The sequence below is a fragment of the Aquarana catesbeiana genome, linkage group LG01 (assembly GCF_042186555.1).
Source record: "Aquarana catesbeiana isolate 2022-GZ linkage group LG01, ASM4218655v1, whole genome shotgun sequence".
Lineage (NCBI taxonomy): Eukaryota > Metazoa > Chordata > Amphibia > Anura > Ranidae > Aquarana > Aquarana catesbeiana.
In genome coordinates, this window is record NC_133324.1 from 890973311 (window position 1) to 890990156 (window position 16846).

Genomic DNA, 16846 nt, shown 5'->3' on the forward strand with positions numbered 1-16846 from the left:
AAAAAACACAAATTGCTGCAAAAACGCATTACATGCTTTTCTGCCGTTTCTCCATTGAAATATATTGAACCAAAAAAGCACCGTTTTGCGTTAACAAAGTCCCTGACCCTTTCCAAATAGGCAGCGGCTGAAAAAAAAAGCATAGATGTGAGCGTGTCCCATAGGAAACCATGTAAATGAACTGTAGTGCGTTTCTGCAAAAAGCACCAAAAAACACATAGATGTGAACTAGGTCTAAGACGTTTAGTAACATAATGGGGTTAAAAAAACTAAAATTAGACCTTTATAGTACAAAAAAAACAGATAATCACTACTGTAAGGGGTTCATTTTTTTACTGTAGAACTGTGAAAGTTATATTTACAGTAGCGATTTGCTCTTTTTGTATAAATAGCAAATTTACACTGTTCTACAAGCTGTACACGCATTACTTTACATTGTAGCAAAGTGTAATTTCTTCTTCACATGGGAATATATAATAAATAATTTACAAAGATGTGAGGGGTGTACTCACTTTTGTGAGATACTGTACATACTCAAGGGAAGGAGGGGCTGAGAGAGGGGGGTTTGGCTGGAGTAGTATCCACCCTCTCCAAACTTTCAGAGAATCAGCCATTATTAGCTCCTTACTGACACTTCAAACGCAGATATCTCCCATATTAAAGGACTGAGGGAAAAAAAGGAAAGCCATGGAAGAATGAGGGTGATATGTACCATTTAATTTGCCTTTCCCATACTTCTCCTTTAAAGGCAAAATGTGTTTGCATTTTGAATAGCGTGAGAGAGGTTTATATCCCTTTTTTGCCCTGAGTGTCCCATTGGGGAAATTTCCCTGTACTTCATGTGCCATAACCACAACAGGAAAAGGAAGGGAATTCCTGGTTGTCACCAAAATCACGAGAACTAGTGTCCCGATTGAAAGATTTCCTATCCATTTCTGTATTGGTGAGAACCCCAAGTCAGGGATTTTCTTTCACTTTCACTCTCAGTAATGACCGTAAATAGATCAAGAGAGAGGGAATCTCCCTAACAGAAGCACAGAACGCAAAAAAAAAAAAAGTGACATGTTCTAGTTCTTCTCACCACTTAGGCTTCATGTACAGGGGTGTTTAACCTCTCCTGAACGATTTAACTTGACAGCTAGAAACTGGCGTCTAAAAACGTCTGTTTAGAAGCATTTGTAAAAGAAAAAAAACATTTTTTTTTTGTTAAAATGAAAAACGTCTGTAAAAGAAACGCTGCTAAACTGCGTTTACAACCTGTTACAGGCATTTGGCGTTTCAAATGCCTCTGAACATCCGTCCTGAACGCATTTTTTTTTTTTTTTTTTTTTGCGTTCCAAAAAAATGCTTCTAAACTCAACTGCCTAGAAGCAAATATAAACGACCCTGTGTACATGTACTGATAGGATGACATGTACACAGGGTCGTTTATATTCGATGTGAATGTACAATGTATATGTAAAGCGCTGCGTAAATTGACGGCGCTATATAAGTACCTGAAATAGGTAAAAATAAATAAATATTTGCTTCTAGGCAGTGGAGTTTAGAAGCATTTTTTGGAACGCAAAAAAAAAAAGAAAAAAAAAAAAAAAAGAAGCGTTCAGGACGGATGTTCAGAGGCATTTTAAACGCCAAATGCCTGTAACAGCTTGTAAACTCAGGACCTCGTGTTTAGCCACGTTTCATTTACAGGCGTTTTTCATTTTTGGGCATTTGAAAAAAAAAAAAAAAAAAATGTTACGTTTCTAAAACGCAAACGCGGCATGTAAACACGGCAAAACGGACGTTTTAAACGTGGGTTAATATCTGTGAAGTTAAATAGTTGAGAATTGTGAATCCAACCTTAGAGTGAACCTGTCATGGAGAAGTATAGGGGCTGGCACTGTCCCTTGTGAAGGAACTAGATGTTTGGCTTTGCCTAAAATCAATTTTGAGTCAAAGATCCTGAATAAGCATGCTGCAGATGTGTCAGATATCCCTATACTTGTTCCAGGTAAGCTACGCATTCATTACTGAAACCAAAAACATTAGCAGGAAGCTAGCATTTTAAAGATGAGTCAGCAAATGCAGACTCTATTAAACTTTCATGACAGAATCCCCTTCAAAAAAGGAGAAGCATACCCAAAGCTATTTTGGCTGCACTTCTATAGGTCACAGGAGTGCAGTTCATTCTGCACTCCTGTGACCCATTTTCAGCAGATAGTAGGCTTTAGCATCACTCAGCCAGTCCAGACTTAGAAGAGATCCTGACTTTGCAGTCGAGATCCACCCAGAAGCCTGGAACGGCAGTCGGCTCAGCCTCTCAGCGATCCACCGAGAGCCTGAGCCAGCCACTCCCACCCCCTCCACAGCCCAGCACTCCAGTCAGCACAGGGGAGCAGAGAGCTGATGACTGACAGTCACCACTCTCCACTCAGAGCGGAGAAGGGGAGAACTGAGAGATCAGCAGTGTTTGATAACTCAGCTCTCCATGTAGAGCCAGCAGGGGGGACAGCTGCAGCTGGGATCAGTGCTGCAGCCATCTAGGCAAGTATGATTTTTTTAAATTTTTTATGTTTGGATTCCCATACTTCTCTTTTAACCACATCAGCTTTTTTTTGTTTTTTTGCACACATGTAAATAAATCTGCATTTTTGGCTAAAAAAAATCACTTAAAAAGCCCTGAACATTATGTATTTTTTAAAAGCAAAAGGACCTGTAGAAAAAAAAATAGCTGAAAAACAATTTTCAACGTGTCCTATTCACACCACAACTAAAATGCAAAATGTCTGTCAACGGATGTAAAACGGGACTAAAATAAATGGAAATGTACATGCATTTTAGCGCAAGTCAGTGTGAATTGGCACTAAAATGCATATTTGCAGAAAACAAAAATATAATAAAATGAATTTGAGCATAAACACTCAAATTTTGGTACAATATAAAAGACATGGTTGCGTCGAGCAAATAGATACCAAACATGTCAAGTCTTAGGATTGTTTGCGCCCATGAAAAAGCAAAAAACTACGGTACCCATAAATCTCCAGAGGCAATGCTTTAAAAGCCTTTACAATAGAGATAACTGTGAGCTCAGGTGCTAGAATTTTTGCTTTCACTGACATTTTTACGGTGATCCCTCACACATGTGGCGCAATCGTGGTTTACATACAAGTGCGTACCCTGGGAGTGCATTTGCATTTGCGAGTGTGTGCAGGGAAGCGAGAATTATATTTACATTTTTTTTTTTTAACTTTATTGCTATCACAAGGGGTTAAACCCACACGTGATAACATTTTGCAGGTGACAGGTACTCTTTATGGAGACATTGGCAACAGCATCTCCACTGCCCTCCACAGCATTTAACCAAGCATGGATCTGCTCGGTTACATGCCTGTCTGGCTTTATCAGCCAGAGAATGACAGAAGGAAGGAAATCATCATCGCTTCCAGTTTCATTCCAGGAAGGGGGGATTGAAGACCAGATGTTCTTTGGTCTCCTCCCGACCTCCATGTTGAAGCCTTGCGATGTGGTCCCGGACTCCTTGTAAGAGGTCTTGGAGAAGGTATTCAGGTAACTGCACTGTGACAATGACTGACGCCTATACAGCCACTGGATCACTTTCACTTTTCAACCAGGAGCCAGCTGAAGAAACAGAGCACAAGCAGATGGCTTCTTTTGCCATTGGCAGCCATTAGCTTGTGCATAATCCTTCACTGTTTGGACATACTGTACATAGGAGAGGTGAACTAGTTAAAGAGAAGGTCCAGCCCCCCCCCCCCCCCCCAATCAAAAAATTAAAGTCAGCTGTTACAAATACAGTAGCTGACTTTTGATATTAGGACACTTACCTGTCCTGAAATCCAGCGATGTCGGCACCCCAGTCAATGTTTCCATTGTCTCTCGGGTGCTGCCGCCGCCATTGCCTGTGAAGGAAAGGCCAGTTACCTACTGCACATTTGCTTCGTGAATGGTCCGGCAGTGGGGGAAGGAGGAGGGGGCCGAACTTCCAGGGGGACCTCGCCGCAGCAGTCATGTCTCCCAGGAGTGGGGACAGGTACCTGTCAAAACCCGTTCCCCCCAAAGGTGCCAAATGTGGCACCAGAAGTGGGGTGGAGTAGCAGATAATCGGAGCTTCTTCTTGTGCCCGATTCCTTCTGCTGAAAATTAAGATGAATCATTTTATGAAAGTTCAGAGAGTCTCAGTGGCCAGGAAGCTGGGATTGTTGGTAAATTTCCCATTTTCCAACAAGTTCACTTTTAAATAAACTTGACATTAAAAATATGCAATATCAAGCAGGTAAAATGTGAAAGCTTAAAGTGAATGTAAACCTGATTCGTGAAATTTCACATATCTGTAGTGTTATCTTATCTCTCTCTCCAAAGCACTCTCTCTCTCCAAAGTCCAGAGTCTTTCTGCTGTTTCATTGCTCTGTTATTAGCATAAGCATCAGTTCTCTGTCAACCAAGATAAAAGCAGCCTGAAATTTGTGTTGAGGGAGGTTGCTATAAATAGATTAGCAGGCAGCTTGACTTGTCACAGCACAGCTCTGCAAGTCTCTGCCTATGTGGAGTGGGGGGGGTGTGCCTTTTCTCCAATCAGCTGTCTTGGCTGAATGCCAAGAATCCACTCCCAGTGCTGAACAGGAAGAGAAAATATCTAACACAACATACACATTCTTAAAGAATATACATGTAAAAACTTATGTAGAAGGATTTGTTTAATCTCTGTGTATCACCTGAGGCTGTTCACTGGGTATATGTGAGGGTTTACATCAACTTTAACCTCCCTGGCGGTATTCCCGAGTGTGGTTTGGTGCGAATTTTCACTACCAAAAGAGGTAACCCCGAGCCACACTTAGGATTGCATCACAGGATCCATGTACAGCGTACTTACCTTGTCCCCAGGATCCTGCGATGTCCCCCCGCTGTATCCTCCGCCGGATCACCTGCCCGATTCATCATTGCGACGCTCGCAGGGAACGGAGCCCAGAACGATGCACGGGGGCGGAGTTCGGCGGCAAAGTCAAAAAGTGAAAAATACATCACACACACAATACACTAATCTGTAAGATTACATTACTGTATTAAATCATGTCACCTCCCTTTTGTCCCCAGTGCTTTGTCCAGTGCCCTGCCTGCAGTTTTATATTATATTTACTGTTCTTTCTGCCTGGAAACTTGAGATTGTCCATAGCAACCAAAAAGCGTCCCTTTAAGTCAAAATCGGTTTTTGACCAGCTAGTAAACAGCGATAGTGAAATAGAATCACTTGCAGAACCGAGTGATAGTGAATAGTGGGGAAATTTGTCATCAGACACTGAAAGTGACGACAGCGACAAGTCTGCAACTTAGCAAATTTCAGTGTTTTTAATTCGATTACATTTTTGATTAAAATGTATTATATTATTAGTTATTATATTATAATTTATGATTTCGTGTTTCAAACTTTATCACCGCCAGGGAGGTTAATCAAAAATTACCAGGCATTGCACAGGATGCAGAGCGAGTTCCTGTGGTACCATGCAATCCGATGCAGACAAACATTTGTGCTTGCTATCTGCATCGGAATCTGACGCACGCAGCAGATCGCACACCCAGTGTGTTTGTAACATGGTGCAGGAAACGCATACGGAAAATGGGTTTCTCACACCACAATCCAGTGTGAACTGGCACTTGGTGTTAAACCCTCATTTTTTTTCTCAGATCTCTATAGCCCACCTGAGCAGAGAAGAATGCATGTTTGCTTAACTGGTTGCCGACTAGCCGCAGTTTTACTGCGGCAGAATGGCACAGCTGGGCGAAACGACATTACCTTACGTCACTTCGCCTTTTGGCCACTAGCTTGTGCCGGAGTCGATACGAGTGCTGGGTGGCACACGATGACCGTCAAGCACCCACGATTGCTCGTGACAGAACGAGAATCGTGATCGGTGTGTGTAAACAAGATTACGGACATGTATAGATGGTGTACTGAGCTGTATGTGTGATGCACTGTATTTCCCGATATGTAAACAAATCATGTATTCTGTATGCAGGACAACTAATCGGCTGACCAACTATTCGATTATGAAAATAGTTGACAACTATTTTCATAATCGATTAGTTGTTTCAGCCCTACTAAATACCTTTTCTCATCAGCAGTATATATAAGTCTTGTGACTTCTATCAGTGTCTGGTTAAGCTTGTAGGAGTTTTCATTATACTCTGACTGTCCTATGAGGCTGCATGACCCTCTGAACAGTGCTGATTAGCCCTGTGCCAATAACGTGCACCCTTCCAAGGAAAACAAAAAAGTCTCTAGCACTACACACCATCTGCCTTTGGGAGTCATGCTTGTACCTGTCAGCCTTGCAATGCATCATGGGACTTGTAGTTTTGCAACAGCTGGAGGGTCACAGGTTGAGCACCAATGCTTTAAAGTAGAAGTTCACCTTTCGTAACATGTTACACCCATATACAGGGTGTAGCATGTTACGAATGGACCGGCCCTCGCACCTCCCTGCTCATTAAAAAAAAAAAAAAAAAGAAGATGGCCGAGTGGAGCGAAGGCCGTGTCACTCATTCACTGTGCAGCTGTTGGCTTGTAGATTTCAATTTACTACCACGGCGCTGTGGTAGTTCATTGAGTCTTCCTGTCAGACTGTATCGGCTTCCTTGTACGAGGTACGGGCAAGCCGATACACTGACAGATCTGCAGGAGAACTGTATGGCATCAGCGATCTGCTGATCGCTGGTGCAATGCTTTACAGGCTCCTGCAACAAAAATTAATAAATGCACTTTTTTTACTTGCAAAAAAAAAGTGCATTTTATTTTTTTAAACGTGAACTTATCCTTCAGCCTAGGTTCACACTGAACGCGGGTTTGAAATAGTGCTAGTGCAGCTGAACTCGCACGATTTCAAACCATCATTTCAGTCCGACTTCAGGGGCGATTTGAGAGACATCTATGCGGGTTCATGCACAGATCTCTATTGAAATCGCCCCCCCAAGTTGCCAAAAGTAGCGCAGACTTGTAGAACTACTTTTGCAAATCTGTGTGCTGCCGCAAAGTCGGCATCGCATCAGACGTTGCCGGCAATAGGCTCTGATTTGGCATGTGGCTACGATTAATTTGCTGGTTTTCACAAAACATCCAGATTTCTTTTTCTATATCAGGAAATCCAGGTCAGAGTAGCAGTAATCTTACCACAAAGAAAAGTATAGAAAAGTTATCCTGTCAATTAGTTCTGCAACTAACGATTATTTTCATAATCAATTAGTTGGCCGATTTTTGTATCGATTAATCGGTAAATAACCTTAAAAAAAAAAAAAAAAAAGTGTGGTGTACAATTTAGTTAATATGTAAAGTTTTTAAAAAAGGCAATTTATTCTTAAATATCTCTATGCAGTGGTAAATAAAAATAACCAATTATATTGTTAGGGAGCAAAATATCTAATCCACTCTGAGAATAACAGACAGAAGAGATATACTGTATATACTATAAGAGGAGATATACTGTATATACTATTAGAGGAGAGATAAGAATGTTCATTCAATTTTCTAATCGTTAGTGGGGTCAAATCGACGTTCATTTTCAACCACAGTGATGGGAAGATTTGGAAATAGAAAACTTCTTGGTGAAAGAAATTATCAGACAGTGTGTGTGGTATTCAGAGATTACAATTATTTTAAAAACAGAATGTTAAAAACAAGTGAAAATTTCAAACATTCTTTCATTCATCAAATGTACAAAGATTTTTCGTCTGAATATTCTCGTCTGAAAATTGATCGGTGTGGCCAGCATAAGGCTCAGGACACACCTATGCAGTTTGCTTTTGATCTGTTTCTGGAGTGCTCTTTGCTGTGCGTTTTGATTTTTGCGCATGTGATTTTGCAGCGATTTGCGTTTTTGCATTTTTTTGGGGGCAATTTGTTGGGCAGATTAAAAAACACAAATTGCTGCAAAAATGCATTACATGCTTTTCTGCAGCTTCTCCATTGAAGCATATTGAAACAAAAAAGCACTGTTTTGCGTTAAAAAAGTCCCTGACACTTTCCAAATATGCAGCGCTGAAAAAGCATAGCCCTTTATAGTACAAAAAATGCAAATATCACTACTGTAAGGGGTTCATTTTTTTTTACTGTAGAACTGTGAGAGAAATAGTTACAGTAGTGATTATTTGCTCTTTTTGTACTATTAGACCCCATTCACACAGGGGCAACACGACTTGCAGGTCGCCTCAGCGAGGCGACCTGCAAACGACTGCCTGGGCGACTTGCAAAACGACTTCTGTATAGAAGTCTATGCAAGTCGCCCCAAAAGTCGTACAGGAACCTTTTTCTAAGTCGGAGCGACTTGCGTCGCTCCCCTTAGAACGGTTCCATAGCACAGAACGGGAGGCGACTTGTCAGGCGACTAGGTCGCCTGACATGTCGTCCCTGTGTGAATGGGCTCTAAAGGGCTCATTTTAGTTTTTTTTTTTTTTTTAACACATTATGTTACTGGCCAATTAATCGATTATGAAAATAGTAATCGATTAATTTTATAATCGATTAGTTGTCGATTAATCGATTAGTTGTTTCAGCCCTACTGTCAGTGAATCAAAGTATATATTTTATATTACACTGTCCACGTCAGGAAAAATAAATGCAAGGGATACATTCTATTAGATCAAAGTAAAGCCTATTTAAAAGCGGAGTTGCGCCCCCCCCCCCCCAGCAAAATATTTTAAGTCGGCAGATACACATACTGTAGCTGCTGACTTATTAGGACACTTACCTGTCCTGGAATCCAGCCATGTTGGCTCCCCAGCCGATGTTTCCATCGGTTCTCGGGTGCTGCCGTCGCCATCGCTATCGCCTCTAGTGGGAAACCAGCAGAGGAGGAGGGGGCCACAGCGAGATTGGAAGTGGAGATGGGTACCTGTCAAAAACAGGTACCTGCTCTACCCCCCCCGAAAGGTGCCAAATGTGGTACCGGAGGGGGCAGGAGGCAGATAAGCGGAACTTCCACTTTTGGGTGCAACTCCGCCTCCACTTTAATGTTGCTACAGTGTTTATATTTACACTTTCACATGAAGGGTCTAATCAGGTCCACCTGTCAGTTTTTCAGAGGGACCTGATCAGACCCTCCATTCACCTCTATTGATCAGCAGGTATAAATAGACTTGTGTCTTTTTACACCCACCTACCACCGATCCGCTAAAATAAAAAAAACGAAGAGGATCCATCCCCCTCCATCTAGGTGGATTGGATCAGTCAGGTTTAAACGGACAGCAGAGTCTGTTTAGAATCCACAGGTATATAGAGCAGAGTGGGCCCTGTCTGTGTCTGCTCTGCATAACCTGAGCAGAAACGGACCTGTCATCCACCCGCTCTGCAGGGTTATCAGTGGACAGATCCCCTACTGATCATAACAGAGTGATCCCCATAGATTGTAAGCTCTAACAAACAGGACCCTCTGATTCCTCCTGTATTGAATTGTATTGTAATTGTACTGTCTGCCCTCATGTTGTAAAGCGCTGCGTAAACTGTCGGCGCTATATAAATCCTGTATAATAATAATAATGTGAAAGGGGCCTTATGAGTATAAAGAGTAATGCACTATAAGGGAGGGACATCAACCTAGAGATTAGAATAAGTATTTAATGTAATGGTAACACGCTGTTCACATTAATACAATTATGAAAATGGGTATATTACAATACACAGGTGCAATGAGCGCACCCATCTTAGGACCCAGAAATGCACACAGAGCTATAATGTACAGTGGGGGTAGGCAATCTCAACACTCCAGATGTTTTGGAACAACTTCCATTAGGCATTGCAAGACTGAGTAACAGGCATGATTCCCAGAGGCATGATGGGATTTGTAGTTTCATCACAGCTAGAGTTCGGGGGTTGCTTCATGTAAGTCATTTCTGTGAATGTCAATCTTGCAATTCCTAATGAGAATTGTATTTCCACAGCAGCAGGTGTGCCAAAGGTTGCCCACCCCTGGTTTAAAACAGGAGAAAAGCCTGTAAAGTATCAGGCCAAATACATTCTATACCAGCCATAGCCCAGCACTGGGCTGCAGTAAGGGCACACAGGCCGGGCCCACAGTGAACATAGAGTATATAGCTGCAGCACAGGCACATAAACATAATTACCAGCAGAGAAGAGATATGACATACAGAGTACATGAGGAGATGTGCACAGCGCTCTGTTAGGATAAGTACAACCCAAAACATCAGGGCCAGGAATGACATGTGCCTCATAAAGGCACCCTGAAAAAAATACATGTATATCATACACTGGAGACTGGCAGAGGTATACACAGCATCAGGCCAAGGCTCTGCTAGGACATGTACAGAACACCAATGACAGCACACAGGACAGCTGGATGTAAATAGAGCATCACGACAGGGCTCTCATACACAGAGCATCAAAAAAAGGAAAAGAAAGGCGCCTCTAAGTGCAGTATGCAAAATTGAATAAAGTGCACAAAGGGTTAAAAGCACTTACAAGATTGTTGAGTGTTAAAAGACATGATAAAATCAGGAGTCGTCATCTGTGGCATGTGTCCATCCTCAGCATGGTGGTAGAAAGCAGTGTAGAGCCGTCCAGCAGCTGTAAAGCGTTCTCATGCGTGTTGGAAAGAGGAGGCAGCAGGGAAGCCTGTATTCACTGCGGGACACACAAGGCTGGTGGTGTCAGTGTAGAGAAGGGGGTGGTAACGCGTTTCGGAGCATGTGCAGCTCCTTCGTCAGACCTACGCCCATACTCCTCAAGCTGGCTTATGAATGGTGAGGGGGAGGAGTAAGGGGAGGAGTTTGGGCAGATGTTGAATACACAATGATAAGGGAAGTGACAGATGTATTACGAGGACGGCCAAGATGACCGTGCACCCGCAAAATGGATCATTAACATCATTGCTATATACAATGAAGTCCTGAAGGAATTCGACACAGGGGTACAGGGCACAGATGGCAGTGGTTAAATTAACAATAATAAATAAATATACAAAAGAAAGGTTGACATTGAATCAATATACAGGTGTGTTACATGGTCAGCCGGGTATCTATATGCATGTGTTACAAAGGCAGCCGGGCATTTGCACACATGCAAATAGGGTCGCAAGTCTAATGTTGAGTTGGCAATGAATAAATATACAGCCGTGTCACAAGGGCGGCCAGGCGTTTATACACGTGTTACAGGGGCGGCCAGGCGTCTATGTGCATGTGTTACAAAGGCGGCCGGGCATTTGCACACATGCAAATAGGGTCGTAAGTCTAATGTTGAATTGACAATGAATAAATATGTAGCCGTGTTACAAGGGCGGCCGGGGAGCTATACACCTGTGTTACAGGGGTGGCCAGGCGTCTGTACACATGCAAATGAAGTAATAAATCTGTTAAAAGGGGATTTAAAAAAAAAAAAAAAAAAGGGAATAAGCGATAGTATATAGTGGATGTTGTGTGAATTGTACTGATTATGTATGTAACAATGATATTACCCTTCTGTAGTAACACCTTTGTAACACGTGCACATAAGACGCCTGGCCGCCCCTGTAACACATGTGTATAAACACCTGACCGCCCTTGTAAGACATGTGTCTAAACGCCTGGCCACCCTTGTAACAGTGCTGTATATTTAGTCATTGCCAACTCAACATTAGACTTACGACCCTATTTGCATGTTGGCAAACGCCCGGCTGCCTTTGTAACACATGCATATAGACACCTGGCCGACCATGTAACACACCTGTATATTGATTCAATGTCAACCTTACGTTTGTATATTTATTATTATTGTTAATTTAACCACTGCCATCTGTGCCCTGTACCCCTGTGTCAAATTCCTTCAGGACTTCATTGTATATAGCAATGACGTTAATGATCCATTTTGCGGGTGCACGGTCATCTTGGCCGTCCTCGTAATACATCTCTCACTTCCCTTATCATTGTGTATTCAACATCTGCCCAAACTCCTCCCCTTACTCCTCCCCCTCACCATTCATAAGCCAGCTTGAGGAGTATGGGCGTAGGTCTGACGAAGGAGCCGCACATGCTCCGAAACGCGTTACCGCCCCCTTCTCTACACTGACACCACCAGCCTTGTGTGTCCCGCAGTGAATACAGGCTTCCCTGCTGCCTCCTCTTTATAACACGCATGAGAACGCTTTACAGCTGCTGGACGGCTCTACACTGCTCTCTACCACCATGCTGAGGATGGACACATGCCACAGATGACGACTCCTGATTTTATCATGTCTTAACACTCAACAATCTTGTAAGTGCTTTTAACCCTTTGTGCACTTTATTAAATTTTGCATACTGCACTTAGAGGCGCCTTTCTTTTCCTTTTTTATATCTTCAGAGTTGCTTCTCCTCTAACCAAAGTGCTGCCAGAAGTGCCACCTCATCACCATCATCCCTCTGACCAGCTACCCACCTCCACCAGAGCGCCCTTATCTCTTCTCTGTTGTATACAGAACATCAGGCCAGGGCTCTTGCTATACCATGTAGATAACAGCAAGACATATGCAAAATACAAAAGGTGCTGGCCATATGTAAACAGAACATTAGGCCAGGGTACCACTATGACAAGTAAACCATACAAAGGAAATTGGACAGAGTGTACAGACCATCAGGCCAAGGCTCTGCTATGACATGTCCGGCACTAACAGCACACAGCCCCTGTATGACAAAACCAGGCAGGGGACATGTGCAACATACAAAGAACACAGTAAAAAAATAGGCCGACACAGGGTGATGAACAACATGGAGGGGACAAAGAGCACAGGCCAGTAAAGGGGTGATGTATTTAGAGCACAGGCTGCTACAGGGGTGATGGGAGGTACAGACAGGTACAGGGGAAGTGAGATGTAGGAAGAGGACGGGCCGGTAAGGGGGGGGGGTGTAAGAAGAGGACGGACCTGTACAGGGGGGGTTAATGTAGGAAGAGGACGGGCCGGTACGGGGAGGGGGAATTAATGTAGGAAGAGGACGGGCCGGTATGGGGGGGGGTTAATGTAGGAAGAGGACGGGCCGGTATGGGGGGGGTTAGTGTAGGAAGAGGACGGGCCGGTATGGGGGGGTTAATGTAGGAAGAGAACGGGTCGGTACGGGGGGGTTAATGTAGGAAGAGGACGGGTCGGTACGGGGAGGATTAATGTAGGAAGAGGACGGGCCGGTACGGGGGGGAGGATTAATGTAGGAAGAGGACGGGCCGGTACGGGGGGGGGGAATTAATGTAGGAAGAGGACGGGCCGGTACGGGGGGGTTAATGTAGGAAGAGAACGGGACAGTATGGGGGGGGGGTTAATGTAGGAAGAGGACAGGTCGGTATGGGGGGGTTAATGTAGGAAGAGAACGGGACAGTATGGGGGGGGTTAATGTAGGAAGAGGACAGGTCGGTATGGGGGGGTTAATGTAGGAAGAGAACGGCCCGGTACGGGGGAGTAATGTAGGAAGAGGACGGGCCGGTACGGGGGGGTAATGTAGGAAGAGGACGGGCCGGTACGGGGGGGGTAATGTAGGAAGAGGAAGGGCCGGTACGGGGGGTAATGTAGGAAGAGGACGGGCCGGTAAGGGGAGGTAACGTAGGAAGAGGACGGGCCGGTAAGGGGAGGTAACGTAGGAAGAGGACGGGCCGGTACGGGGGGGTAACGTAGGAAGAGGACGGGCCGGTACGGGGGGGTAACGTAGGAAGAGGACGGGTCGGTACGAGGGGGGGTAATGTAGGAAGAGGACGGGCCGGTACAGGGCGGGGGTAATGTAGGAAGAGGACGGGCCGGTACAGTGGGGGGTGAGATGTAGGAAGAGCACGGGCCGGTACAGTGGGGGGGGTGAGATGTAGGAAGAGCACGGGCCGGTACAGTGGGGGGTGAGATGTAGGAGGAGGACGGGCCGGTACAGTGGGGAGTGATGTAGGAGGAGGACGGGCCGGTACAGGGGGTGACGTAGGAGGAAGACGGGCCGGTACAGGGGGGGTGACGTAGGAGGAGGACGGGCCGGTACAGGGGGGGGTGACGTAGGAGGAGGACGGGCCGGTACAGGGGGGGTGACGTAGGAAGAGGACGGCCGGTTTCAAGGGGGGGGGGGTGTGATGAAAGGTGATCAGTACAGGCTGGTATGGAGGTGATGAAGGGAAGTATACGGGCCGGTGGGGAGGAGAAGTATACGGGCCGGTGGGGAGGAGAAGTATACGGGCCGGTGGGGAGGAGAAGTATACGGGCCGGTGGGGAGGAGAAGTATACGGGCCGGTGGGGAGGAGAAGTATACGGGCCGGTGGGGAGGAGAAGTATACGGGACGGTGGGGAGGAGAAGTATACGGGCCGGTGGGGAGGAGAAGTATACGGGCCGGTGGGGAGGAGAAGTATACGGGCCGGTGGGGAGGAGAAGTATACGGGCCGGTGGGGAGGAGAAGTATACGGGCCGGTGGGGAGGAGAAGTATACGGGCCGGTGGGGAGGAGAAGTATACGGGCCGGTGGGGAGGAGAAGTATACGGGCCGGTGGGGAGGAGAAGTATACGGGCCGGTGGGGAGGAGAAGTATACGGGCCGGTGGGGAGGAGAAGTATACGGGCCGGTGGGGAGGAGAAGTATACGGGCTGGTGGGGAGGAGAAGTATACGGGCCGGTGGGGAGGTGAAGTATACGGGCCGGTGGGGAGGTGAAGTATACGGGCCGGTGGGGAGGTGAAGTATACGGGCCGGTGGGGAGGTGAAGTATACGGGCCGGTGGGGAGGTGAAGTATACGGGCCGGTGAAGTATACGGGCCGGTGAAGTATACGGGCCGGTGAAGTATACGGGCCGGTGAAGTATACGGGCCGGTGAAGTATACGGGCCGGTGAAGTATACGGGCCGGTGAAGTATACGGGCCGGTGAAGTATACGGGCCGGTGAAGTATACGGGCCGGTGGGGAGGAGAAGTATACGGGCCGGTGGGGAGGAGAAGTATACGGGCCGGTGGGGAGGTGAAGTATACGGGCCGGTGGGGAGGTGAAGTATACGGGCCGGTGGGGAGGTGAAGTATACGGGCCGGTGGGGAGGTGAAGTATACGGGCCGGTGGGGAGGTGAAGTATACGGGCCGGTGGGGAGGTGAAGTATACGGGCCGGTGGGGAGGTGAAGTATACGGGCCGGTGGGGAGGTGAAGTATACGGGCCGGTGGGGAGGTGAAGTATACGGGCCGGTGGGGAGGTGAAGTATACGGGCCGGTGGGGAGGTGAAGTATACGGGCCGGTGGGGAGGTGAAGTATACGGGCCGGTGGGGAGGTGAAGTATACGGGCCGGTGGGGAGGTGAAGTATACGGGCCGGTGGGGAGGAGAAGTATACGGGCCGGTGGGGAGGAGAAGTATACGGGCCGGTGGGGAGGTGAAGTATACGGGCCGGTGGGGAGGTGAAGTATACGGGCCGGTGGGGAGGTGATGTATACGGGCCGGTGGGGAGGTGAAGTATACGGGCCGGTGGGGAGGTGATGTATACGGGCCGGTGGGGAGGTGAAGTATACGGGCCGGTGGGGAGGTGAAGTACACGGGCCGGTGGGGAGGTGAAGTACACGGGCCGGTGGGGAGGAGAAGTATACGGGCCGGTGGGGAGGTGAAGTATACGGGCCGGTGGGGAGGTGAAGTATACGGGCCGGTGGGGAGGTGAAGTATACGGGCCGGTGGGGAGGTGAAGTATACGGGCCGGTGGGGAGGTGAAGTATACGGGCCGGTGGGGAGGTGAAGTATACGGGCCGGTGGGGAGGTGAAGTACACGGGCCGGTGGGGAGGAGAAGTATACGGGCCGGTGGGGAGGTGAAGTATACGGGCCGGTGGGGAGGTGAAGTATACGGGCCGGTGGGGAGGTGAAGTATACGGGCCGGTGGGGAGGTGAAGTATACGGGCCGGTGGGGAGGTGAAGTATACGGGCCGGTGGGGAGGTGAAGTACACGGGCCGGTGGGGAGGTGAAGTACACGGGCCGGTGGGGAGGTGAAGTACACGGGCCGGTGGGGAGGTGAAGTATACGGGCCGGTGGGGAGGTGATGTTTACATTCAGGCCGGAAGGAAGATATAAATCCAGGAGCCGGTCTGTCACTTCCAGCACTCTCTCTCTCTCTCAGGCCGGCTTCTCGCTCACCTCGGCTCCGGGCGGGGCGGCCGTGCAGTGTGTGGCCGGGCCGGGGATAAGGCCTCCCCCGTTGCTCGCTCCGCTCACCGCCCCGTGCTGTCCACGCAGCGCCGCCGCCTTCACCTCCCCGCTACTGCCGCCTCCGCCCCGCTTGTTCTTCCTCCGCTTGGCTCCTCTCTTGGCGTCGGCTGGGCTCATGTCTGCGCTCTCTACCGGGAAAGGAATGGCCTACACCACAGCGAGCTTCACCGGGCCTCGGGCTCTGTCCGCTCCGAGTTCACCGCTTCACCAGGGCCGCTAGACAAGCCTAACTCAGCAACCAACAGCGGAGCCGAGCTAGACTCCAATATGGCGGACTACAAGGAGGAAAGCTATTCCCGTCTTACGCACAGACGTCAGCCCGCAATTCGGCGTCAACGTTCTGGTCCTGTCAGTGCTGTTGCCACCTTGCGGTAAGTGGCGGAATCTGCAGTCTGCAAGTGGAGGAGAGGCTGGAACTACAACTCCCAGCATGCATCGTGTCTGTCAGCTCTTAAAGTGAACTTGAACTCAAAAGGCAAAAGATTTGTCATGTCATAGGAGAATCTGGAAGGGTTATTTGTACATCCGCGGTTTCTTGAAATGTGTTCTCTGTTCTGACTTTTCCTTCTCCTCTGCTGCTGCATTCACACCTGAGCGACATGGAAACACACAAAATCACACATCACGGTTGTGGTGATAATATTCCTTAATGCCACTGCAAACACGGTTAAAAGGTGCGCGTTTGCTGTGCGACTAAACTTACATCAC

General features: G+C 47.2%; 1 protein-coding gene across 5 annotated transcripts in view; it reads right to left on the minus strand.

Moving 5' to 3' along the window:
- Positions 1–16459, minus strand: part of FAM193A (family with sequence similarity 193 member A) — a 219418-nt gene extending 202959 nt beyond the window's left edge. For 3 of the 5 annotated variants that reach the window (XM_073610904.1, XM_073610903.1, XM_073610901.1), the window contains exon 1: positions 16067–16459. In XM_073610904.1, the coding sequence (XP_073467005.1) occupies positions 16067–16255 (189 nt within the window). In that variant the 5' untranslated portion in view covers positions 16256–16459. The remainder of the gene's footprint in view (positions 1–16066) is intronic. The other 2 variants (XM_073610905.1, XM_073610902.1) reach the window with 1 other exon arrangement.
- Between the last annotated feature and the right edge of the window lie 387 nt (positions 16460–16846).